Here is a 26,252-nt window from a genome sequence, read left to right on the forward strand (position 1 = left end):
AGTATTTCCCGAGTGGTGCAGCGGTCTAAGGCACTGCATTGTCGTGCTTGAGGCATCACAACAGACCCGGGTTTGATCTCGGGCTGTGTCACAACAGGCCGTGACCGGGAGTCCCATAGGGTGGAGCAGCATCGTCCGGGTTAGGGGAGGGTTTTTACTTGGCTCATTACGCTCTAGCAACTCCTTGTGGCGGGAAGGGCACCTGCAGGCTGACTTCAGTCGTCAGTTGAACGGTGTTTCCTCCCACACATTGGTGCAGCTTGCTTCCAGGTTAAGCGGGCGGGTGTTAAGCGAGGTTTGGCGGGTCATGTTTCGGAAGACGCATGACTTGACCGTTGCCTCTCCCGAGCCCGAGTTGCAGCAATAAGACAAGGTCTAAAAAGGGAGGGGGAAAATGAATGGAAAGTACTTTCCATTAATATCCACTGTATGCTGTCTCAACCCAAAGTGATGGAACACTGCATCCTAAATTTAACACTCAGCTCATTCAGCGCTGGAGTAAGGGAGTGATTTTAGAAAAAGGCATTAAAAACATGCACAATATCTGAAAAGTTACATTTTATTTGTACATTCTGTTGAAACATTATTTTTTTTTACAAAAAGGTTTAATATATCAAAACCTCAAATGATTTGATTTAGACTTATCTTAATCCAACCTGAAATACATAATTAATGAATCAATAATAATAACATGGATATGCTTTTATCCCGAGTGACTTACAGTTTATTACCTATCCAATAACATAATTTATTTTAGCAATTAAAGTGAAGAATCAGATCATCTTTTAACAAATAAATACTAAGCTATCTCTTATAAGAAAAACAGGAGGAAAACAGTTCTCTGAGAATATAAACATTAAGACTTAATAGGTAGTGAAATAAAACAACATATCTCGTTGATTACAATTCTGTAATATTTCAATAAGTCACATCTCAGAACAATAATTTATGTCTATCATCTCTGTAACACTATTTCTGAAGAACCTAAAGTATTCAATAAGTCAAAATAAATGATATTCATGTTTCCCTACCATTCAGAATTACACCTACATCTTCATTAATTATTAGCATACAAAAACCATGAGAAAGAAAATTAACACGTTGCATTGAATGACACCAAGGTCTTGATCCTCCCTACTATGGGATCAAAGATCCCAATGGTACCTGTGTCCTGCTTGCCCATAAAAATAGACTGGCCAGTGCTCCGAAAGCTCTCTTCCCTGTGAGAGCAATTCACTAGGAACAAAGACTTAGCATTCCTGCGCTACAGTAGTATTAGCACGTCCAACGCAGTTTTGGCCGCAATGCCTTTGTCTAGTGCATCGCAGTCACTCAGCTGGGAGGCTTAGCACAGGTGCAGGACAGACTTGTTGATCTCAGGGTTGGTCCAGTCATTCCTGAGGTCGTCTAGGTGATTGTCGAAGTCGATCAGGCTCTCGTAGGACCTGCCCTCCAGCAGAGCCGACGTGATCTTCTGAGCCTCACACCAGTCCTCAAAGCAGTCCCTGGAACACACACAAACCAACACTCCAGAACCTCAGCTCCACCTTCAAGAATCACAAATCAAATCGCATTTGTCAAAAGTGCCAAATATAACTGGTGTAGACTTCACCGTGAAATGCTCGCTTACGAGCCCTTCCCAACAATGCAAAGTTTAAAAATAAAATAGTAACACAAGGAATAATTTAAAATACACAAGAATGGAGCAATATACAGGGAGTACCAGTACAAGATCAATGTGCAGAGGTACGAGGTAGATATGTACATGAAGGCAGGGTAAAGTGACTAGGCATCAGGATAGATAATAATAGTAAAATAAATATCTACCACATTAGGTTCTATTTCACTCTACAGATATTGACAAAGTGTATACCATGTAGTTCCAAATCTTTTTCTTTGGACAGGAATAAGACACCCATCAAGAAAGGATCCTTCCACAAGTCTAAAACTGCTGCAGTGTTGCAATGCGGTATGCAAGGCTGACCATATAATTACATATTAGAACTCATTTTTGATCCAATCAGTCATTTTATAGAATCTCTGAGAGGTCGACAGCCTGTGTTTATGGTATAGCTGTTAAGACTGTCAAATGTCTGCATGTCCAAATCTTTTTGGATAAATGGCTGTTCAGTAGCTGTGATATATCTAGCCCACATGACATATTAGGAAAGCTCAGGAACACTTACGCATTACAGTCCCTGCATTTCCACTTGTTTTCATGGTGGTCATAAATGGCTAATATGGGCTCATAGCAGCCCATGGTGAATCTGGTGCTGTCCACCTGAGGAACACAACATTATTAGAGATACAGTGGTCAGTGTAGATCTTATGTGTGAATTCAGTAATGTGGCAGTTCTGATACTGGACGGCTAATAGAGGATTTACCATAATCATTGCTGCTTCGCTGAAGTTCTCTGCAATCCTGGCCCCAACTTTTTCAGCAAACTGGTTAGGTCTGTGGGAGTCAAAAGAACGAACAGAGTACATTGTGTACCATATCAACACAACTCTCCACAGAGCACGAAAGGGATCCTGTATCAAAATCTTGTTACCTGAAGTCCTTTGTGCGCTCGTTGGCTTGGTAATACCCAGCTATGACATATTTATTCTCTTTACACCACGTGTCAATCTGGATGTGGGGAAAGAAAAAAATGATTAGCTTGTTTGACTAAACTCAACACCACTGTGAAGGAAGTTTCTGATAAACTCCACCAATGGAGAAGTTCATCAGACACTTCCTTCACTATGATGTTGCGTTTAGCTTGACGTGTCAGCAGGATTGACAGCTGTTAAATGCACTTCTACTTCAACAGGCCCAGCAACTTGCTGTGGTGAACATGCAATGGAGTAACATGAACATTTTTAAAACATGATGTGAATAGAAGATAAAGACTATCAATTCACTCACCAATGTAAGTGCCACTTCCAGCATAGGTGCCAATGCAAGTGTGCCGTGGAATAGTGGTATACAATCCACAGAGAGGATTGGAGTGGAGTGACTGTCTTTTTTCTTCTCCTTCTGTTTCTCAGCAACCAGTAATCCGTTCACGGCGCAATGAGGATATTTAGCAGCATGCAAAAGCATCTTGCAATAAGCCTGAGTTGTCAATTTAATACTCATTCTTATTTCGAGATAAACACTAAACTAGCTAATTGTATAAGGATGGTCTGGAGACTGCTAGCTTGACAGCTAGCCAACGGATATCATACCCGATACAACAGAGAGACAGTGACAGATCTGCCAGTTTGACTACGTTAATCGAGTCTCTTATAACTAGCTACCTACATAAAGGTCACTTTTGGTGAATGTTACAGTGCATTAGTGTTGTATGTTGGTCACGACGGTAACGTTATATCCTACTACAAATGAACGCTGCTTGGCTTCTCTGGTGTTTTGCACCGGTACTATACTACACACACACACACACCGCTGTGAAACAGGCAAGAATAACTAAGTACTTCTGGGTCACGTATATTTGGAATCCTTCAGAATAAAAATCCAGCCCTGTATACTTTGTAAATTAATAACTAGGGCGAAAATTATGGAAAATGTGTGCACAATTATCGATATATTGTATACTACTTATCATACAAATAATAATGTAAAGTAATTATATAAGACATTGTCATTTATTTGTTGATATGTTTATTTTTAAAGCCTAAATGGTCATCAATGTTTTTTTGTGCGTGTACTCATGTATTGCACCTTACAAAAGTATTTGTACATTGTGTCACAGTAAAAGGGGGTTCCACTCTACTCAGGAGCACTTCTTGTTTCCAAATACACCGAGTTTACACCCAGAGGAGTGTTGCTGTTCCTTTTGGCGGCACTTAAAGAGTGGCCTGTCATCTTAAATCCAATCGTTTTTTCATATTGGACATACATATTGTACCTATCTGTACATTGTGTCACAGTAGAAGGGGGGTCATTCTACTCAGGAGCACATTTAGTTTCCAAATACACAGAGTTTACACCCAGAGGAGCATCACTGCTGATTTGGTGGCCTTTAAAGTGTGGCCCATCAACTTAAATCCAATGTCTAATATTAAAACAACTGTTTGATTTAAGTTGATGGGTCACCAATTGAGCAGCGACACTCCTCTGGGTGTAAACTCTGTGGATTTGGAAACTTTGAGTGCTCCTAAGTAGAATGGATTGTGTACTACTATGCAAAAATAATAAATAATAATAATATATCCCATTTAGCAGACGCTTTTGTCCAAAGCGACTTACAAGTCAGCTGGGGCCACTACTTTTTTACATATGGGTGGTCCCAGCGGGAATCGAACCCACGACGCTTGGCGTTGCAAGCGCCATGCTCTACCGACTGAGCCACACAGGACCAAAAAGAAAAACGTACTGAACAGGGTTCAATACGAATGGGTTAATTAAGAATGGTATTTACAAGTATTTTCGAAAGTTGATTATTATAATTATTGTAATGTTATTAATATTGTTATTACTATTAGTATTAATAATAGCATTATAAATAATGTTTTGTTATTTATTACTGTTCTTACCATAACTATTTAGTCATCATTAGTTTTATCTCAATCTCTTCATTCAAAGACTTAATCATGGACACTCTTACTGACAGTTGTGGCTGCTTTAAGTGATATATTTTTGTCTCAACCTTCTTGCCCTTTGTGCTGTTGTCTGTGCCCAATAATGTTCATATCCTGTTTTGTGCTGCTGCCATGTTTTTGTCGTGTTGTGTTGCTACCATGCTGTGTTGTTATGTGTTGCTGCCATGCTATGTTGTTGTCTTAGGTCTCTCTTTATATAGTGTTGTGTTGCCTGTCTTCTCGTGATATGTGTTTTTGTCCTATATTTTTTATTTAATTTATTTTTAATCCCAGCACACGTGACTGGCAGGAGGCCTTTTGGTAGACCTTCATTGTAAATAAGAATTTGTTCTAAACTGACTTGCCGAGTTAAATAAAGGGTAAATAAAATTATTTGTAATGCTGTTAACAATAATGTCAATGATATAATATTATTTGTGCTATAATGGCGATTAACTGTATTATTTTTTCACAAAATTATAAGTGTTACGAATTTCAACCGTTTGTATTATTTTTCGCCATCTTCATTGAGAAACTTTTACTTTAAAGGAAAATCTCCGAGGTCAAGGCCTTATTCTTGCTCGGTCTTGCTTATTCTTGCTGGCGGAACGAAGGTAGCACACACCCTGGTTGAATCCCACACCATATGGCAGGCCAAAAACACCATTTTGGTTCATCTCAGGGCACACCGCGTGACAGGAATAATGCCAATGCTGCGCAACATGGTAGCAAATTAACACTAGTTTGAACACTACATTGTCGTAAAATTTCAAGTTCAAATTAAATTGCACAGCACAAATGAATCACCACGCACATGATTTTACAAACACATTTTAATATGTATATAATAGTGTGAGTACATATGACCGATTGACCTTCCATAGTTTCCCATAATCCCGCGCTAGCTACGTATTTCCGGTTAATCAAACGTTAAACCTTTATGGTTTTTGGGAGCGTCGGCGAAACGAGAACAAGTAAGAGATGTCGGGTGAATTTTCTAAATTATTAGACGTCTGATAAACAGCTATCATAGAACATATTATATCGTTTTTAATGAAGATAAATATGCTACATATGTGCTGTGTAATCAAAAATGCATTTGTCAATGTTTACGAGAGCGGAGTGAAGAGATGTGACATTGAAGAGAGAGGCAGACAAGACAAGGGGCAAATAGGCAATGGTTGGCTAGGCTAGCTAGCTTCCTAGCTAACGTTAGTTAAGGTGTCATTTTCCTGTATGTAATCTGTTTTGTGGGTATTCCTCCTCATAGTAATGTGTAGTGTTACTGTGGATTTTAGACCGGAACAGGAATATTACACAATGTTGGATGTCTGCCATGTATTTGACCTTGTGCCAGTTAGCGATGATTAGCATTGTTAGCTTGAGTGTGAGCCTTCTAGCTAGCTATCGTTTGAACCAATGATTTGTATAAACCCCGGATGCCTGAAGGGGCGCAGTATTGAGGTCACTGCGCAGTCATCATGGTACTCCTCAATTGTAAAACAGATTTTGGAAGCAATATAAATGCATTTATTAATTTCTACGTTCGTTTTTGACACGTTCATTCTATTAGACACCTTCATGCATACTTTCACATTGAGCGCGAAACAAATAAACAATTTCCTAAAATTATATATTTGTTTAGTACTAATGCTACTGTCCCCAGTACAGCACTGAATATACATAAAATGTTGTCCTTGAAACAGTATTTAAATTAAATGTAGAATTCCAATCATTCCTATGGCTGAGTGCTCCTACCTGTGAGTGCCAATATGGCCGACCGGTGGCTTCAAAGCATCTCAATGACCATTACATAGGTTGCAGTCCAAAAACTAAAAATACACACTATCCCCTCCACACTCAAGAGTAAGTGGACACTTCTGATGTATCATGATTCCTGAGAAGTACATTTTTTGTTGGGGGGGGGTAGAACATCAGTTTATCACCTCTGAGAATTCTGGATATTACAAATGTCTACTCAAAAAAAATGAACAGGAAATCAAAACCAGTAAGAAAGGGGTACCACAACCTGACAAAGGAACTCAAATTTTACCTGGATAAAACATGGGAGAAATACACAAACATTACACTATATATAGGCCTTTGCCTATATATGTATGTGTGTGTGTTTTGAATCAATGTAATTTATCAATTTCAGAACATAATTAAACTAGTTGTAAAAAAAATAATGCATGTCTATCAATTAGAAAAGCCTGTTATAATAATGTATTAGCATCGTCAATAGGAGAAAATGCTTGCCCAAGATGCTTCATGCATGCACCCTTTGCCGTGCTTATTTGCACACATTAAAGGTGTGACTCCAATCAGCTTCAAAACAGATACATGATACAAAGTACACTAAAAGTCTACTGCTAAGAGAACTAAGGGGGACAAGACTGCACACTACTTTTAACACATCATTGCTCAAATCAAGCTACTTAAGAGGAAAAGTGGGAAGGGAGGGAAAGACAGCCTGAGGACACGTAAATTAGAGGGGCATCTAAGCACGCTCCCCACGGATACGATGGGCCAGCTGGATGTCTTTGGTCATGATGGTGACACACTTGGCATGGATGGCGCACAAGTTGGTGTCCTCAAACAAACCAACAAGGCATACCTCGCTGGGCTCCTGCAGGGCTCCAATGGCTGCACTCTGGAAACGCAGGTCAGTCTTGAAGTCCTGAGCAATTTTTCTCACCAAGTGCTGGAAGGGCAGTTTGCGGATCAGCAGCTCAGTGGCCTTCTGGTACCGACAGATCTCACGCAGGGCCACCGTACCAGGCCTGTAGCGATGGGGCTTCTTGACCCCACCAGTAGAAGGGGCACTCTTGTGGGCAGCTTTGGTGGCCAGCTGCTTACGTGGGGCTTTGCCTCCAGCAGATTTACGGGCTGTCTGCTTGGTACGGGCCATGGCTCCTACAAATCACCTTTGATACAACAGACTAGAGGTCGACTGATTTAATTGGAATGGCCGATTTAATTAGGGCCGATTTCAAGTTTTCATAACAATCGGAAATCAGTATTTTTGGGCGCCAATTTAATTATTATTTTTTTACACCTTTATTAAATCTTTATTTAACTAGGTAAGTCAATTAAGAACACATTCTTATTTTCAATGACGGCCTAGGAACGGTGGGTTAACTGCCTCGTATAGCCTTGTCAGCTCGGGGGATTCAACCTTGCATCCTTACAGTTAACTAGACCAATGCTCTAACCACCTGCTTCTCATTGCACTCCAAATCAAATTTTATTTGTCACATACACATGGTTAGCAGATGTTAATGCGAGTGTAGCGAAATGCTTGAGCATGAGTAGACTGCCTGTTACGCGAATGTAGTAAGCCAAGTTAAGTTGCTAGCTAGGATTAAACTTATCTTAAACAATCAATCAATCATAATCACTAGTTAACTACACATGGTTGATGATATTACTAGTTTATCTAGCGTGTCCTGCGTTGCATATAATCGATGTGGTGCGTATCGTTGCTCCAATGTGTACCTAAGCATGGACATCAACGCCTTTCAATCAATACACAGAAGTATATATTTTTAAACCTGCATATTTAGCTAAAAGAAATCCAGGTTAGCAGGCAATATTAAAACCAGGTGAAATTGTGTCACTTGTCTTGCGTTCATTGCACGCAGAGTCATTGTATATGCAACAGTTTGAGCTGCCTAATTTGCCAGAATTTTATGTAATTATGACATAAAATTGAAGGTTGTGCAATGTAACAGGAATATTTAGACTAATGGATACCCGCCTTAGATAAAATAAGGAACGGTTCCGTATATCACTGAAAGAATAAACGTCTTGTTTTCGAGATGATAGTTTCCGGATTCTACCATATTCATGACCTAAGGCTTGTATTTCTGTGTGTTATTATGTTATAACTAAGTCTATGATTTGATAGAGCAGTCTGACTGAGTGGTGGAAGGCAGCAGCAGGCTCGTAAACATTCATTCAAACAGCACTTTTGTGTGTTTTGCCAGCAGCTCTTCGTTGTGCGTCAAGCATTGCGCTGTTTATGACTTCAAGCCTATCGACTCCCTAGATTAGGCTGGTGTAACCAATGTGAAATGGCTAGCTAGTTAGCGGGGTGAGCTCTAATAGCGTTTCAAACATCACTAGCTCTGAGACTTGAAGTGGTTGTTCCCCTTGCTCTGCATGGGTAACACTGCTTCAAGGGTGGCTGTTTTGGTTGTGTTCCTGGTTCGAGCCCAGGGAGGAGCGAGGACAGGGACGGAAGCTATACTGTTACACTGGCAATACTAAAGTTCCTATAAGAACATCCAATAGTCAAAGGTTAATGAAATACAAATGGTATAGAGAGAAATAGTCCTATAATTCCTATAATATCTACAACCTAAAACTTCTTACCTGGGAATATTGAAGACTCATGTTAAAAGGAACCACCAGCTTTCATATGTTCTCATGTTCTGAGCAAGGAACTGAAACGTTAGCTTTCTTACATGGCGCATATGGCACTTTTACTTTATTCTCCAACACTTTGTTTTTGCATTTATTTGAACCAATTATTAATGTATTATATTAAGTTAAAATAAGTGTTAATTCAGTATTGTTGTAATTGTCATGATTACAAATAAATAAAAATAATCGGCAGATCAATCGGTATGGGCTCTTTTGTTGTTGTTTTGGTCCTCCAATAATCGGTATCGGCGTTGAAAAACATAATCGGTCAACCTCTACAACAGACAATGTTAAAAATATGAAACTCGTCTCGTGTCCTTATTTATTGCGTTGTTCACACCTGGAAGGAACGATTTTTAAACGGACTGCCCTTGCCCGGAAATTCCTCACTTGTTCATCCTGCGATGATTGTTTTCAGCCACTGTAGCTTGTGGGTGCTTTATATGCGCTACAGTCAATTATGATTGCATGTCTACCTATATTAACTATATAATTATGAATTTAAGCCTACTGTATGAAAGCTATTAAATTAATTATCTAACTAATGTTAGCCTGCCTAGCTGGAACTTCTGAAGAAGGAACATGTTTTATTTCTACAATTTCCAAAAGCTAACCAAACAAAAACATAATTACTTTTATGAGACGTGTGTGTGTGTTCTGTTATGTGCATTAGTAGCACAATTTCTAACCTTTTTACATTAGTTTTTACTTATACTTGTTGCTATACTATGTTGACTTCTCCATTGATGTTGTTTTTAATTCTTGGCTGACCTAGCTGCTGTACAATTGTCGCAAATTGAATTTTGTGGAGTTTCAGGCCCGGAGTGAACATAATTGTGCACTCGCAAACTCTACTACAAACGAGGGCTTAAGTTGCAAACTTCCCTTGCTTGGCTAATCATTTGGACCGCCGCCACGTGGACGAGGATGTCTTTTTATTAGTTTAAACCGCAACCACCATCTTGAAGGGCGGTCCAAATGATTAGCCAAGCAAGGGAAGTTTGCAACTTAAGCCCTACAGCCCTCATTTTTAGTAGAGTTTGCGAGTGCACAATTATGTTCACTCCGGGCCTGAAACTCCCCATATTTCAATTTGCGACGATTGGTTTGAACCAATACCTGGGCTTGAGGAGATGATGAATATGATGACATTTCCTCTGAAGTCCAGATCCTTCAATTCAAGGTCCCATTAACCAGTTCTGCAAATGTTATGTCAAAACGTTCAGTAGTCAACAATATATGGTGTTTCATAGAGCAACTATCATCATTACTGCTGTTACTCATGGTTTGTACTTCCAAAAAAGGTTAAAGTAAAAACACATTCTTGTTGACCCATTTTGTAAGTGCATGCCATGAGTAACATCAGTAATAACGATAGTAGTTCTGCGAAACTCCATATTTTGATGAGTCCAGATCACATTTTGACATAACATTTGCAGAGCTGGCTAATGGGACTTTGAACTGAAGGATCCTGGGCGTCGGAGGAAGTCTCATTCATCCCCTCCACAAGCCCAGGTACTAGTTCAGCTAACGTTAGCCTAGGTTGAATATAACAACTCATTATTTTCAACATAGATGTTAGCTAGCTAGCTATTAGCCTGTCTAATGTTACCATTGAAATGTTTGGTTAATGTAAGCTTGAAATGTCCACTGCTGATGGATGGCTAGTTATGTTTAGTTTGCTAGGCAACTTCCTAGCATAGACATTTTAGCTGGGTAACTTTAGGTTATCATAGCTAGCTAGTTTTTCCTATTTTTTGCCAGTTCTGTTTCTTAGATTTTTATTTGTTACAAAAACTGGTTGCTAGCTATGTGTGCTTGGGCAGTGACCATAACTAGTTGATAAATGTCAGATTAGGGAGGCGTGCAGTTTCATAAATTATCTTGTTGCTATTTTTGACAAATTGATTAAGAATAAAACTATTTTACAAAGACCTGATGGCTAGCCGCTAGGCTTTAGTTCCATGTCATCAGAATAACCTCTTTGAGATTCGTTGGTCAGTAATGTTTTGTTACATTAGTAGCTAGCGATATTCATTTTTCATCTAGGGTTTTCTCATACATGTTATTTTCTTTCAGAATGCTGGCCACCAGAGCCCTTAGCCTTGTTGGCAAACGTGCCATTTCCACATCAATCTGTGTACGTGGGGGACATGGTGAGTGACTGTTGGCAACACACACCACATACTTGACCTTCATGGTATGGACCTTTAAACCACTGTCTGTAAATTGTACCTACCACTAAAAAGTTGGCACACAAACAAATGTTAACAATGGATAAAATACCACCACCACCAGCATGGTTTGGAGATTTACAGTAATCAGACAATACCAGTTTATTGTAGAATTAGAGATTACATTTTTTTTTTTCGGGAAAACTGAAAAAGCAGTAAAGCACACAGAATGTATTTGCACATACACATATTTGCTAAGCAGGTCCCATGCAGGTTTGAATACATGTATTTACTGGTTGTGTGTGTCAGTCCTATGTAGTAACATGGTGAGTTTCCTGCAGGTGTTGCCAAGGTAGACGACTACGCTCTCCCAGCCTACTTTGACAGGCGGGAGAACCCCCTCCCAGACGTCCAGTTTGTGACAGAGCTCAGTGCAGTGCAGAAGTCCTTAAAGGAGAAGGAGAAGGGCTCCTGGGCCACACTCTCCAATGAGGAGAAGATTGCATGTAAGTGGTTTTCACCTTGTTGTTGAATACTTGACATTTGTCTCTTTTTTTTTGCTTATTCAAAACAAGAAAGAAGTATTGTTTGCCTATCTGTTCTGTTAGTGGGGATATAATGATTCACCGATAGGCGTCGGTCCCCGGTTCAAATGTTTAAGATGTGAGTGCATCTGTCCGTGGGAGCCCAAACCAATCCATATGTAGCATGCATCGGTAAGAACCAATTAAAATGTTACAAATCGGTTCACTCATGTTTATTACGTCTTTTTTTTTTTGCCTTATTCTGAAAATACATTATCTGTTTGAATTGATGCGTCCTCTCCTTCAGCCTATGACACTTTTATGCATGTATCTGCATGTGATATTGATCTACAAGTCAGATAACTGCTCAGTGTGGGAGACGCAGCTGCTCGCGCCAACGAGAGGTAGGGCAACCCTATCCCTGTTCTAATATTCGTAGGCAACATCTGCACAGCACCTTCAGCATTTACATGTTTTTAAAATGGCTTTTGCAATATTAAATTGGTTGTCCCTCAATTAATAAAACCTATGTAATTTGCTTGGTCATTTAGCTAGGCTTCCATCCAATTGGAATATTCTCAAATCTGCATAAAAACCATATGCAGATTTTCATCACACAATTTTCCATCAAGTTGACCTGTTGAGGATAAAAGGCTGGCGTTGTGCACATAAAAATAGCGTTTGCGGTTAAATTCCCATATACTGAATAGAAAATACAAGATAAATGGGTTTCCGCCGCATTTTGAACTCTACTGATGGTTTTCTCACAAAAAATATTGTTATATAGTGAGTGTACCCACTCTGGTATTGGCACGTGCGCTGTAGCCATCAGGTCGCAGACACAGTGTGGGTATAGCCTACATTAGATTATTATGGACAAAAGAGAGATTCTTTTTGTCATGGCAGCCAAGCGTCAACGATCATGTCACCAGAATAAGACACTATTTATTGGGAGGAAGCATCAAGCTCATCACCTGCACTTTCACCACCCTGTGAAGTTCACTTATTTCATCTATATCCTAATAAACTGCATGCTTTCCTGACAAGTCCTAATGTGGGAGGATCACACGTGACTCCAGGTTTTCTTTGATATACTGGTTATTATGTAGCAGTATTTATTAGAGGGGTAAATATAAAGATTATGTTCGGGCGCCAGGCAGGTATTAACCATGCTGAAAGGACAAGAGTAGAATAGAGAGAGTACCACTACCAGACCCACACACATCAGCAGAAGAGACTGCCTTAAAAATGTCCACAATCTTCTCGGCCACATGTCACTAGTACCCCCCTGCCTCAAAACAGTTCGAATAACAATCCTCAACTTACAAGCAACCTCACTTTTAACTAAAATGTCCACCCAAATACTTCTGGCAGGGCAATAATAGTTCAGCTCTAATGAACATCAATGGGAAGTGCATTTGAAAAATAGAAAGTCTGTTGTAGGGTAAAGCACTGGAATGAGAGAGGAGAGAAAGAGAACGAGAGATCTTGGCTGTGGTCTTCAGGCTTGCTGGTGTACTGTCTGACCGTCTGATTTGTTGGTTTGAATGTCAAAGCCTCGCAACAATGTTGCTACTAAACCATGCGATCCATAACCGGCGCAGTCCCAAACGATAACAACCACGACCTAGAGCTGTCACACCGATGATTGAGTTAAATACTTTATAAACTACACACTCTGAAAGTAAACAAGGACGTCTGCAGCATAGCACACACAATCAAACTGTCGCTCCAACCAAGAGCTCCTTCCCAGAGAGCTGAAAGAGCTGTCTTTATTTCCTCCTTCCTTACTGCTGATGCGCTCTTAGTGTCAGCGCACGGTGAAGGCTCCGTACAGGATTTTGCCACAATTATATCAATATTTGCTCATTAAAGCGTTTCCACTGACATTTCAAGCATAATTAATTTACAGACACTAAAGGATCACACCTTGTCTATTTTGTTTTGTCGACATTTGGAAAGTTTACTGACAAATATTCCATCAGGCATGGCATAACTTTTTTGGTGTCTAACATGTACTTTACTTGCATTAAAAGGTTGGATGGAAACCTGGTTTGTGTTACCAAATGCGCTGTTGGAAATAGTTTGACATGTGGAGCTCTGGGCTACCGGAGTGGACATAACTCACATCTTGCTGATTGCACATCTAACTGCTGATTAGGGTTTTTCGATTGCCAAGTTCACCATACAAAATACTTTTGTTCTGCTTTAAACAGTTAATGGATTTGGTCATTTTTACATGAACATGGTAAAGGTTTATTTCATCTCAAGGACGGCAATCATTTTCACCAGCCGCACTGGTCAGAACGGGAGAAGAGAGCCGCTCTGGTTCCAAACTGTCAACATTCACTTTTGAGACAGGTGAAATCAAAAGCTGGGTTATATTAATTGGCCATGTATGTAAAAGCTAATTTCTTAAGATAAATATATACATTTTACTAGCTCAAAATGTATCTGGTATATGACAGGTTATAGCAGTGTGGGGACAAGACATAAATTCCCCCCCCCCCCTAATCTGATGCTCTGTCTGCCCTATGGATCAACTCACACATTACACACACGGCAGAAATACTTTTCTATCATACAGCAACGACAAGCCATGGTTCATTCACTCAGCTCAGAGAAGTCAGCTCAGACAGATCCAACTCAGCTCCTGAGCTCCATCACTATCAGATATTAATTTAGAATGGAAATGAATGTGTTCATGCCCTTGTTAATCGCATTGACTCATTCCCCTAATTAAATCAAATCGTTTCAAACTACAAATATCGTTCCTGTATCGGAACCCATGTATCTAGATGCATATTGGATTGTGCTTCTAAGGAAAGATGCACATCCCTACCTGTTAGGCTGTGTTAAATGTTATCTAACAAGTCTTGCATTTTCTTTTTACCAACAGTGTACCGTATTAGCTTCAAGCAGAGCTTTGCAGAGATGAACGAGGGCACAAAGGAGTGGAAATCGGTTATCGCAGGAATGTTCTTCTTTATTGGCATGACAGGACTGGTAGTCCTATGGCAGAGGAAGTTTGGTATGTCTTCTAATAAGAAAAGGAATGGGAACATTTATTGTGGATGGAGTCTGTGATAATTCAGTTGTAATATACTGAACAAAAAATATCAACGCAACAATTTCAGTTTTTACTGAGTTACAGTTCAAATAAGGAAATAAATATATAACTTAGGCCCTAATCTATGGATTTCACATGACTGGGTAGGGGTGCAGCCATGGGTGGGCCTTGGAGGGCATAGGCCCACTCACTGGGGAGCCAGGCCCAGCCAATCAGGATGAGGTTTTTCCCCAGAAAAGGGCTTTATTCCAGACAGAAATACTCCTCAGCACCCCCCCACCCTCAGATGATCCTGCAGGTGAAGAAGCTGGATGTGGAGGTCCCGGGCTGGCGTGGTAACACATGGTCTGCGGTTGTGAGGCCGGTTGGACGTATTGACCAATTCTCTAAAACAACATTGGAGGCAGCTTATGGTAGGGATGGATATTCAATTCTCTAGCAACAGCTCTGGTGGATCTTCCTGCAGTCAGCATGCCAATTGCAGGCTCCTCAACTTGAGACATCTGTTACATTATGTTGTGTGACAAAACTGCACATTTTAGAGTGGCCTTTTATTGTCCCCAGCACAAGGTGCACCTGTTTAATGATCATGCTGTTTCATTAGCTTCTTGATATGCCACAACTGTCTGGTGGAGGATGATCTTAGCAAATGATAAATGCTCACTCACAGGGCTGTAAACAAATTTGTGCTAAAAAATTGAGCGAAATAAGCTTTTTGTGGGACATTTCTTGCCTATTATATTTCAGCTCATAAAACATGGATCCAACACTTTACATGTTGCGTTTATATTTTTGTTCAGTGTGTGTTGATGTTCGTCATTTTTCCACCCACCTGTTAAAAGCCACAAGTCAGCATTATTTTGCAATGAGATGGATATACAATATTATTTTTCAGACATACTTATACAATATATTATTTTACATAATTCAAATACTATATATGCCATCATTGCCAATTCAAATAAATGGGTGTCTTCTCTGCCATTGTATTGCCTCAACCATAATTGGTATAACTGACAAGCAACCAGGTTGGTGTTGTGAAACAGAATGTTCTGAATGATGATTACCTTGGTAGATAAATGTTCAATACAGACTATTAAAGAATATATGTTCATGGGTGAACTTTGAGGCAGAGCCTAACAAGCTATCGGTCTCACTGCAGTGTACGGACCTGTCCCCCCCACCTTTGAGTCAGAATGGAAAGAGAAGGAGGTGCAGAGGATGCTGGACATGAGGATCAACCCGGTGGAGGGCTTCTCAGCCAAATGGGACTATGAGAACAAGGAATGGAAGAAGTAAACCAACCATCCAGAGGACCATATTACATACCATGACACCAACAAACGTACAAATATACCAATTACTTGTCTGTATGTATCTATTGTTCACATTACCTCAGTGCGTTTTGGAAGGCCTCTTCCTCTTAAGGTTATCATGTATTATAGAGCAAAATAAAGTTCCTATGTTTACCCAATAGTGTGTCTCCACTTTGCTGTTATACTACCATGACAATGAAGGAGTAGGCACTACATGTCAGGTATATGTTATTCTACCATGTGGTGGAGGGTTAAATGACACTGGAGGAGTAGGCCCTACATGTCAGGTATATGTTATTCTACTATGTGGTGGAGGGTTAAATGACACTGGAGGAGTAGGCACTACATGTCAGGTATATGTTATTCTACCATGTGGTGGAGGGTTAAATGACACTGGAGGAGTAGGCCCTACATGTCAGGTATATTTTACTCGTACATCGGGAACATCATAAACGGCATAGGTGTGATATTTCCACATCCATTGTTTTCCCTATTTTAAATGGCAAGATTTGTTTTGTTGCCTCTAATTGTGTGAAAATCGTACTGGGGTCAATAAGTGGTAAAGCACCATGTTTTTGGTTGCCATTTTAAAGGAATGCACACTAGTCCTGGATTAGGCTATGGCAAGCGTTTGTGGGTTTACAGGAAAGAAAAAAGCATAGGCTATCAGATCATTCCAATAGTTAAAATGCATATATTTAGGACATAGTACAAAGCAGTAGTACTGAATGAATTGATAATCGTTTCCAGCTCTGAGATCATGATACCCGCGCGGACTGGGCTGCATTACGGTCCCATGTACCAATGAAATCCTTTATCGGGGTAAACCCGGAAGAGGATTATGGAGCGAAGGTTACACAGAGCAGCGTTATGGCGATCGACTTCTGAAGCAATGTAGACAAAGCGGTCAAAAGTACACCCATGTTGATCTACAGAGGCGCAAAGTGGTCTCACTCGTGACGGACCGACCATTTCGCACGCACCTCTTCATGTTGGTGAAACTCCGTCCATGTTCTTTTCCAATATTTTGCGTTGTTGCATTGAGACGTAAATACTCAGCTGTATTTTAAATACTTCATAATCTTTATCGCTTGCGAGAGACATGGGGAATGGAATGAACAAGGTAGGGGCCTTTGTGTTTTTGTTAGTAATGTAGTTGTTTTGTTCAATGGCTTTTGATTGTAGCAAGGCACTTCCTCCGAGGAGCGTAAACGTTGAACATAGATATGCGCGGAATAGATTCTGTCATGTTATTTACATCATCCATCTACATGCAACGCTTAAGTCCCCTGAATAAAACTAAAGGGCAGGCTATTCATCACACACTGTCACTTGATGTAATAACGTGATACCCTATATCAAAACATGTATGAGTTATCAAATGGAGAAAACACTTAGCCCGTCTATTTTGACTGTTTTAAAGCCCGTATTGTCATCTGTCAATCGTTGGGTGTTTAAATGTTTTGTATATACAGTACCAGTCAATGGTTTGGCCACACGTATTAATTCAAAGTTTTGTCTTTATTTTGTACTATTTTCTACATTGTAGAATAATAGCGAAGACATCATGCTTTGCATAACCAGCATGGCTATCCCAGTATTCTGCAGCGAAATGCCATCCCATCTGGTTTGCGCTCAGTGGGACTATTTATTAGTTTTTCAACAGGACAGTGACCCAACACACCTCCACGCTGTGTAAGGGCTATTTGACCAAGAAGGAGAGTGATGAGTGCTGCACCAGATGACTGTTTCTGTATGATATGTTGGATAAAGGAATAAAGACAGACACCGAAGTCAAGTTCAATAGCCTTGTTTGTGCATTGTACGAATCCCTACACGTGGAGTCCCGGGAACAGTCCAGCTAGTCAAATACCTATCAACTAGACTCCGTAACATCATCCGTTTCAATAAAGTGCAAACATAACGGCATAACATTGAGTTCTTAACAGTCAAGTCATAACAATTGAAAAAGCATGACATTTTATTTTTACTTCAGTTGTCATCTTCCTTTTACATTTACATTTATTTTTTTAATTAACGGAGGACAGGTTAACAGTCTCTTGCTTACAGAGTAAGCCTGTCCGGTGGCTTGCACAGCCGACCCACCCGTGAGTAAGTCTGGGCTCTGACAGGGGTAGGATTAGGGCCACGAGCTGGAGAGCTTGGTGAGGTAGAAGCCTCACCTTCAGTTGGCTCGTGTCAATTCTGCACCCCTCACCCTTAGGCCTGGACTGTGATCCAGCTCATCTAGGTGAGTGTATGGCGTGTTCTGGTTTGTCCGCTCTGCTACGCGCAGATCCACCCGATTGCGACGATAGAGGGAGCCACCAACATCCACCAGGTAAGAACGTGGTGCAACTCTCTGCAGGCATGTGCCCAGCCTCCAAAGTCCCGTGTGGTCTCCCGGCAGCGGTTTCATCCTTATCGTTTCACCCACCTCCAGGTCTCGAGCAGTCCGGTCGTAGAAGCGCTTAGCGAGCTGCTTTCTGTGACAGTTTGTCCGTGATGCCAACCATGACGCAGGGCTCAAGTAGATTGTTAGCTATGGGGATGGTACACTTCAGACGTCTGGACAGAAGGCGTTGTGCTGTGCTGCTGTCCATGTTTTCGGTGGGTGTGTTCCTCCACTGTAAGATCGCTTTCCATGGGTCATTGCTGTCGCACAAGGCACTGCTTAACAGGTTTTTTCAATCTTGACAGCTGACTCTGCCTTGCCATTTGCTTTTGGGTGTCTTGGAGAGGTGGTCACGTGGTCAAACTCCCATTCTGAAGTGAAATGCTTGAACTGTGCAGTGAATTGTGGGCCATTGTCTGTGATGACCTTGTCAGGCTGACCATGCCTTGCAAACTGCGCCTTGCAGCGCTTTATGACTATCTCTGCAGACAAGTCAGGGAGCAGTTCAATTTCCCAAAAGTCAGAGTAGTGAACAACGATGAGAAGATATTCAGCCACAGACAAAAGGACTAAGTCCATGCTGATGATTTGCCAGGCCCTTGTGGGCAGTTCGTGTGACATCATGGTTTCCTTTTGCTGTTCTCGTTGCATGTGGTACAGTTGCTGACAAAGTCTTTAATTTCTGCTTGCATGTTTGGCCAGTATAATGTTTCACGAGCCTGGCGGTAGCATGCGTCACCTCCAATGTGACTGGAGTGTATGCGGGTAAGCATCTCTGGACGTAGTGATTTGGGAATAATGACCTTCTGACCAAGACGCCATTTTGCACGCTGATCTCATCTCGAAAGGTCCAGCATTCTCTCACTGTGATAGGTGTCTCCTCTTTCAGGTATGGCCAACCTGCAAGAGCCATGGACTTCAGTGACTGTAGGTGTTCGTCCTTGTCAGTGTGCTGCCTGATCTGAGCTAGGCGGTGATCTGTGACGTTTAAGTAGTCTGCCTGATTAATCTGTTGAACATCTTGTTGTTCCTGCTGTTGCGAACAGATGGCCTGCCGCTGATAGACAGTGCCCCTGCTAGTACATTGTGCTGTTGCCCTGCTCAGTGTGTCGCTGATGTACATCTCTGGTCCTGGCTTGTAAATGTTCTTCAGGTTTTGCAGAGTCAGGAGCATGCTTTGTAGCCTCTTGGGTGCATTGAGGAGAGGTTTACTGAATATGGCAATGAGTGGTTTGTGGTCAGTTTCAGCGGTGACCAGCTCTCGACCATATAAGTAGTGATGGAATCGCTGGCAGGAAAGACAATGCTGAGGCACTCTTTCTCAATTTGTGCATAGTTTTGTTAGGTGGGGGTGAGTGCTCTTGAGGCAAATGCATCGGGCTGGCCTTCCTGCATAAGGCAGCATCCAAGTCCCCTTTGGCTGGAGTCGCTCTGGATTGTGACAGGCTTCGTGATGTCGTAGTAGCGCAACACCGGCATGGATGAAGCCAGGGATTTAATCTGCACTGCGGCCTCGTGCTGGGTAGCCACTGCCATGGTGTGTCTTTATCCAGCCACCAGCGCAGAGGCTCACAGACTGCTGATAGGTGTGGCATGAACTTTGCAAGATAGTTTGCAAAACCGATGAGACGCTGTACTCCTTTTGCATCAGACGGGTTTGGCATGTCGAGGATCGCTCTGACCTTGTCTGGGTCCGGCTTCAGGCTTTTGGCTGAGAGAATGTGGCCATGGAAGTGGACGTCATTCACCTTGAACTGCAGCTTCTTCAGGCCAAGACAAAGCTTAACTGATCGGCAGCGCTCCATCAGTGCCAGGAGCTTCACATCGTGGTCCCGTTCTGCTTCTTCGTCTGTGTCACCACAGCCTACGATCAGGACATCATCGGCGATGGGTTCAATGCCCTTGAGCCCAGCCAGTAACTCGTGCTGCTTACGTTGGTATATCTCAGGCACCACTGAGACACCAAACGGGAGCTTGAGCCAACGTTTCCGACCCCAGGGGGTCCAGAAGGTAGTTATGAAGCTGCTTTCCTCGTCAAGCTTGCATTGAAGGAATGTATCTCGGGCAACCTCCAAGGTGAAAATCCTGGCCTTGGGAAGCTTTTAGAGGACATCTAGTGTCGGCATGATGTAGTGGGATCGTTTCAGTGCTTGGTTCAGATGCTTTGGGTCGATGTAGACCCTCAACTTCTGTTTTTTTTTCACTATGACCACATTGCTGATCCAGTCAGTTGGTTCAGTCACAGATGTCATGTGGCCATCGGCCTCATACTTGTCCAGCTGGCCCTTCACAGCCACTTTCATTGCGCAGGGCACATTGCGAGGAGCACACTGGACTGGAGTGATGCTCTCATCCAATTCGAAGTGTACCTCCCCAGGCACTGATTCAATGGGCATGTTGAATACATCGTCATATCTGCTGAGTAGTTGTTCTTTGGACAGGGGTCCATGCTGGACATGATCCACAATGTGCAGGTAATTTGGTACAGTGAACTGCATCGGTCCCAGGCGTTCGCATGTAGAGCCTGAGAGGAGAGGATGTTGACTGGTTTTCACAATCTCAAACTCCAGCTTATGTTTGCGTCCCTGTATAACACATTCGGTCTCAAAGGTGCCCATAGAGTACAGCTTTAGTCTAGAATCGCTGGGCAATAGATGTGTGTCAGGTGCCAGATTGATTTTGTCTTTGTTGCTCATTACGTTGCATGTAGCACCGGAATCCAGTTGACGTTGTTGCTTGTTGTGTAATCGTAGTGTCACAAACCATTTCTTCCCTCTTGAGTGTACAGGTCTAATGGATTCATGCATGTAACAATAACCTGGCCTCCACAATCACCCAACCTCAACCCAATTTTAGATGGTTTGGGATGAGTTGGACCGCAGAGTGAAGGAAAAGTAGCCAACAAGTGCTTAGAAAAATAGTAAAAAATAAATAAAAACCCTGGAATGAGTGGGTGTGTCCACTTTGGACTGGTACTGTCTATATTACACATCTTAGTGTCCTGTTAACAGTGATGGGAGTGTCCAGAAGCAAATCTCGGCACCACTGTAATTCCACCCTGACTGAAGCTCTAGGCTTATCTGAATTTCAGAGGACACTAACATCATAGGCAGGCATATACTTTTTATTTTGACGTCTTAAATAATGCAGGAGTCTTGTAATGTATAGATGAGATCATGATAGGATTGCTACAGCTTTATTGCACAGCTTTGTGTCAACATGACCTTAACCATCAGAGTTGGTTCAGTGCTCCTCACTCCCAGTCATGTCAGGAAATACTATGTATTACATGCCCTATAAGGCTTGACTTAGCTATGACAACGGTTCCTGTTTGTTTTCTCAATTGGGAAAATACTGTTTGACCAAACTGGACACCTGAATACGTCCTACGACCATAGATGAGGAGCATCACTAAGGTTAAGGCCATGCTCATTGTGAATATCTAACTAGTGAAATATCTCTTTGTTTTCCGATTTGCAGGTTGTTGATGGGCTTTACCTGGGAAATATCAGAGGTGAGAACAAGATTCTGTTGAAATCCATTCAGTTGTTTTATATGTTGCAGTCAGGTATCCCACCCAAGAGGCAACACTCACTAATTCAGGTGTGGCAGCAGCAGCAGAATCCAGGGCAGCTTTCAAAGAGGCTCAGGTGTTTTCTTCTGTTATTGATGCACATGAGCTTTACGTTCTCTGTCCTTATGTTGTTGATACGTTACCTGTAAGGTACGGTCAAATGATACAAGGGAAGAGCTAACAAGAATATCTAGTGAGTGGACTATAGTTATGTATAGATGAAAATAGAGTAGCAGAAGGTTATACGTGTACTGTAGCTCAATGAACTAAGGCATGGCCTGAATTAAGGCTTCTGCATGCATCATACTGTATCCATCAGTAGAATATGGCACATTTACTCCCTCTGGTAGTGTTGGTGATTTATCTGCTCCTCAGCCAAGGGGGTTTCTGCCCTACCAGCTTAATGTGACATCTACCCTGCCATAATTTTAGCCATACTAATGATGGCTTCACAAGATGGTCCAAGTACTGCTCACACACTGAAAATAGCTTTAAGTGACAAGGCCAAATGATTGCTAACCAAATTACAGCCACACAGTCACAGATGCTGCTTGTGGGCAGCCACTCCTGGGTCATAAACACTTCAACAGATCTCTCCTTATGACATTGCTTTGTCTACTGAGGGTCTCAAAGAAATTCACTGAGAAGAATCACTGATCAACATTTTCTCCCTCCCTTCGTCTTTTCCCAGACTCTGAGAACAGAGAAAGTTTGTCCCAGAACAACATCACCCACATCCTGTCTGTGTATAACAATGCTAAACCCGTGCTGGAGGTGAGTGGGGCAGGCAGCCATAGAGGACACAAGGCCAGTTTCAAAGACGGACTGACTAAATTGTTGTCTTGAGTCAGGCTGGAGTAGGCTTCATTCTGGTTTAGTTCGTCAAGAACTGAAATGGGATTTCATGACCATTAACCATAACCTTGAATAACATGTCTTACATGAGTCAAACTTAAACATTGAAATGATTTTTAACTTCCTCATACTCAGTCAGTGAATATGGGATTTTGTCTCAAATTCTAGAGAGACATCTAATAACTTTTTGGGTCAGTATTCAGTCCCTTGGATTTGATTCATTGGAATTGTGTAGTGTAGTGAAATCTGTACATTTTGTAAAAGTGGAAAACAGATTTTGTAGTACACAGTTGAAGCCTGCTGGGGGTAGTGGTGTCTCACAGTTTAATACATACCAGTGACATTGGACTGTAGAACTTTAGACAAAGCATTAACTGTTCATTAAAGCACTTCACTCTACTTGAAGAATCAAATTGTTGTTTTATTTGACCTATGGGGTTCATTTATAATACTCAGTTGAGTATGTGTGTGCATTTACAATGTGCAGTTGACCACACACCTTACTGGCTAATTGGCGGAAAGCGGATGATAAACAGCTGATAAACTGTACTGTGAGTCCATGTAGATGATATGTATTGTGTGCAGAACAAAACTGACCCTTGTGTTTGTACTCCTTTTTTGTTTACCTCTCACAGGACATGACCTACCTGTGTATACACGCAGCTGATGCGTCTAGCCAGAACCTGTGAGTTACACACACACACACACACACACACACTATTCATTGTCAAACAAATTGACCAACACAAGCCACTCCACTGTGTACCATCGTCAGAGGTCCCTCGTTTCTTCCTGTGAACAAGACATGACTCGTGTCCACTTTTTCAAATTGTTGAACGTAACTCTTCAGTTTGACTCCAGGGTGTCACGCAGGCAGGAAAAGTAGATTAGTCACTTTGTCGTTGAAACAACTGAAATAGGCCTGGAAGTTTTTTTTAAAGTTCATACAGTATGTATCAGGTAGAGTTAAACAAGGTACCTATAGTATCAAGTCAGGTACCAATAATAATAAGACCTGATCATCTAAAGGACTCTGAGACATCTCAGTTTGACTTGTCTGGCTTTGCTATCAGAGCAGGAAAGAGTGTGGAGATGGTGCAGTATTTTAAATGGCTGTAGATTTATATAGACCCCATCACCACTGTGTGAAATGAGCTAGATAGACTGCTGCTTCACGTGTGTTATCAAGTCCCCCTCTGTCATTATAGCGGCAGACCAAAACATTTACTTCTCTGTCTCTAAGCTGCTCTCATGTTTGGTGGGTCGCCATTGGCATACTACCATTTAGTATAAAAATTGAAAATGTTATAAAACAAATTGCAGAAATGTAACAGTTGAAAATAAAAACTAATCAGGGGTTGGAACCAAAGAGAGAGAAAAAATGTCATTATTTTCCGTTTTTGAGTTCTGTTCCCTGAACCGGTTCCAACCCATGAAAATAGTAATACAAATGCTGTAACACACGAGAATCGTTCCAGTAGTAAGGGACTCTGACTCTAGTGTCGTTGTGGTCATTGGAGGCAGGTCTTTTATGTCACTTGATTACACATTGTGGTTATTTGAAAAGAAAAGTAGTGTCAGAGTCCCCCTAGCATCACATGGTAACCCTGTGATGTCTCTCCAAGTGACTTGACAGCTGAGGGTAGAGTACCTGTAGCACTGAGAGCATTCTCCTCAGCTCTGCTCTGTGTGGGTGTCCTTCCTTCCACCCATGCCATTATCACTTTCACATTCAGTCTTTAGTAGAGTTGAATATTTTCCCGGGAATTTAAAACATGTTCCATCCCGAGAATAAATCACTTTTCTCTCGGGCACCCGATATTTCCCGCCAAATCCAGAAGTGTCATTCCAAAGCATGTGAAACAGTGTACCAAACATTAGGAACACCTTCCTAATATTGAGTTGCTCCCCCTTTCCCTCAGAACAGCCTCAATTCATCGGAGCATGGACTCTACAAGGTGTCAAGCATTCCACAGGAATGCTGGCACATGTGACCTCCAATGCTTTCCACAGTTGACTGGATGTCCTTTGGGTAGTGGACCAATCTTGATACACACAGAGTATTGTTGAGTGTGTTGCAGTTCTTGACACACTCAAACTGGTGCATCTGACACCTACTACCATACCCCGTTCAAAGGCACACAAATCTTTTGTCTTGCCCATTCACCCAATGAATGGCACACATACACAATCCATGTCTCAATTGTCTCAAGGCTTAAAAATACTTTTTCCACCTGTCTCTTCCCCTTCTTGTACACTGATTGAAGTGGATTTAACAAGCGATATCATTAAGTGATGATAGCTTTCACCTGGATTAGAGGTTGACTGATTGGCCGATTTAATTAGGGCGGATTTCAAGTTTTCATAACAATCGGTAAACAGCTTTTTATGGTTGATTATGGCCGATTACATTGCAATCCATGAGGAGACAGTGCAGCATCAAAATGACCTTGTGTCTGCAAGGAGCCAAGGTAAGTTGCTAGCTAGCATTAAACTTATCTGATTGATTTATTTTTTAATCTTCACATAATCACTAGTTAACTACACATGGTTGATGATATTACTAGGTTAACTATCTTGTTCTGCGTTGAATATAATCAATGTGGTGCCTGTTAATTTATCATCGAATCACAGCCCACTTCAACTTGATTTAACAAAAGCGCACTTGTGAGAAAAGCACAATCGTTGCAATAATGTACCTAACCATAAATATCAATGCCTTTCTTAAAATCAATACACAAGTATATATTTTTTAAACCTGCATATGTAGTTAATATTGCCCGCTAACATTAATTTTTTTTAACTCGGGGAAATTGTGTCACTTCTCTTGCATTCAGTGCAAGCATAGTCAGCGTATATGCAGCAGCTTGGGCCGCCTGGCTCGTTGTGAACTGTTGAAAGGCCATTTATTTCTAACAAAGACCGTAATTAATTTACCAGAATTTTACATAATTATTACATAACATTGAAGGTTGTGCAATGTAACAGTAATATTTAGACTTAGACCATATTTCACTGAAAGAATAAACGTTTTGTTTTCGAAATTATAGTTTCCGGATTTGACCATATTAATGACCAAAGGCTCGTATTTTTGTGTTTTATATTAGATGTGTATATGATGTGATATTTGATAGAGCAGTGACTGAGCAGTGGTAGGCAGCAGCAGGCTCATAAGCATTCATTCAAACAGCAGCTCTTAGCAATGCTGGGATGCACAGCGCTGTTTATGACTTCAAGCCTGTCAACTCCTGAGATTAGGCTGGCAATACTAAAGTACCTATTAGAACATCCAATAGTCAAAGGTATATGAAATACAAATGGAATAGAGAGAAATAGTCATATAATTCCTA

The 26,252-nt window shown here is 41.3% G+C and overlaps 4 protein-coding genes across 4 annotated transcripts in view; 2 read left to right on the top strand and 2 right to left on the bottom strand.

Moving 5' to 3' along the window:
- Positions 1–543: 543 nt before the first annotated feature.
- emc8 (ER membrane protein complex subunit 8) lies at positions 544–3,435 on the bottom strand. The gene is made up of 5 exons (XM_064992266.1): positions 2,909–3,435; positions 2,553–2,629; positions 2,386–2,455; positions 2,187–2,281; positions 544–1,505 (listed from the first exon to the last, which is right to left on the bottom strand). Exons 1-5 carry the CDS (start codon positions 3,119–3,121, stop codon positions 1,346–1,348), a joined length of 615 nt encoding a protein of 204 aa, XP_064848338.1. The 5' UTR covers positions 3,122–3,435; the 3' UTR covers positions 544–1,345.
- A 2,004-nt stretch (positions 3,436–5,439) lies between these two features.
- LOC135558465 (cytochrome c oxidase subunit 4 isoform 1, mitochondrial-like) lies at positions 5,440–16,236 on the top strand. Its single transcript, XM_064992275.1, has 5 exons — positions 5,440–5,540; positions 11,074–11,150; positions 11,510–11,674; positions 14,592–14,723; positions 15,925–16,236. The coding sequence occupies exons 2-5, from the start codon at positions 11,075–11,077 to the stop codon at positions 16,059–16,061; spliced, it is 510 nt and encodes a 169-aa protein (XP_064848347.1). The 5' UTR covers positions 5,440–5,540; position 11,074; the 3' UTR covers positions 16,062–16,236.
- On the bottom strand, positions 7,067–7,501 carry LOC135558471 (histone H3.3A-like). The gene has a single exon (XM_064992286.1). The coding sequence runs from the start codon at positions 7,475–7,477 to the stop codon at positions 7,067–7,069; it is 411 nt and encodes a 136-aa protein (XP_064848358.1). The 5' UTR covers positions 7,478–7,501.
- Positions 16,237–16,912: 676 nt separating the features above from the next.
- dusp22a (dual specificity phosphatase 22a) overlaps positions 16,913–26,252 on the top strand; it is a 28,679-nt gene continuing 19,339 nt past the window's right edge. The window contains exons 1-4 of the mRNA XM_064992302.1: positions 16,913–17,201; positions 21,954–21,987; positions 22,739–22,821; positions 23,538–23,587. Coding sequence (XP_064848374.1) covers positions 17,181–17,201; positions 21,954–21,987; positions 22,739–22,821; positions 23,538–23,587 — 188 coding nt within the window. The 5' untranslated portion in view covers positions 16,913–17,180. The remainder of the gene's footprint in view (positions 17,202–21,953; positions 21,988–22,738; positions 22,822–23,537; positions 23,588–26,252) is intronic.

Source organism: Oncorhynchus masou, chromosome 2 (genome assembly GCF_036934945.1).
Source record: "Oncorhynchus masou masou isolate Uvic2021 chromosome 2, UVic_Omas_1.1, whole genome shotgun sequence".
In the NCBI taxonomy this organism is placed as follows: domain Eukaryota; kingdom Metazoa; phylum Chordata; class Actinopteri; order Salmoniformes; family Salmonidae; genus Oncorhynchus; species Oncorhynchus masou.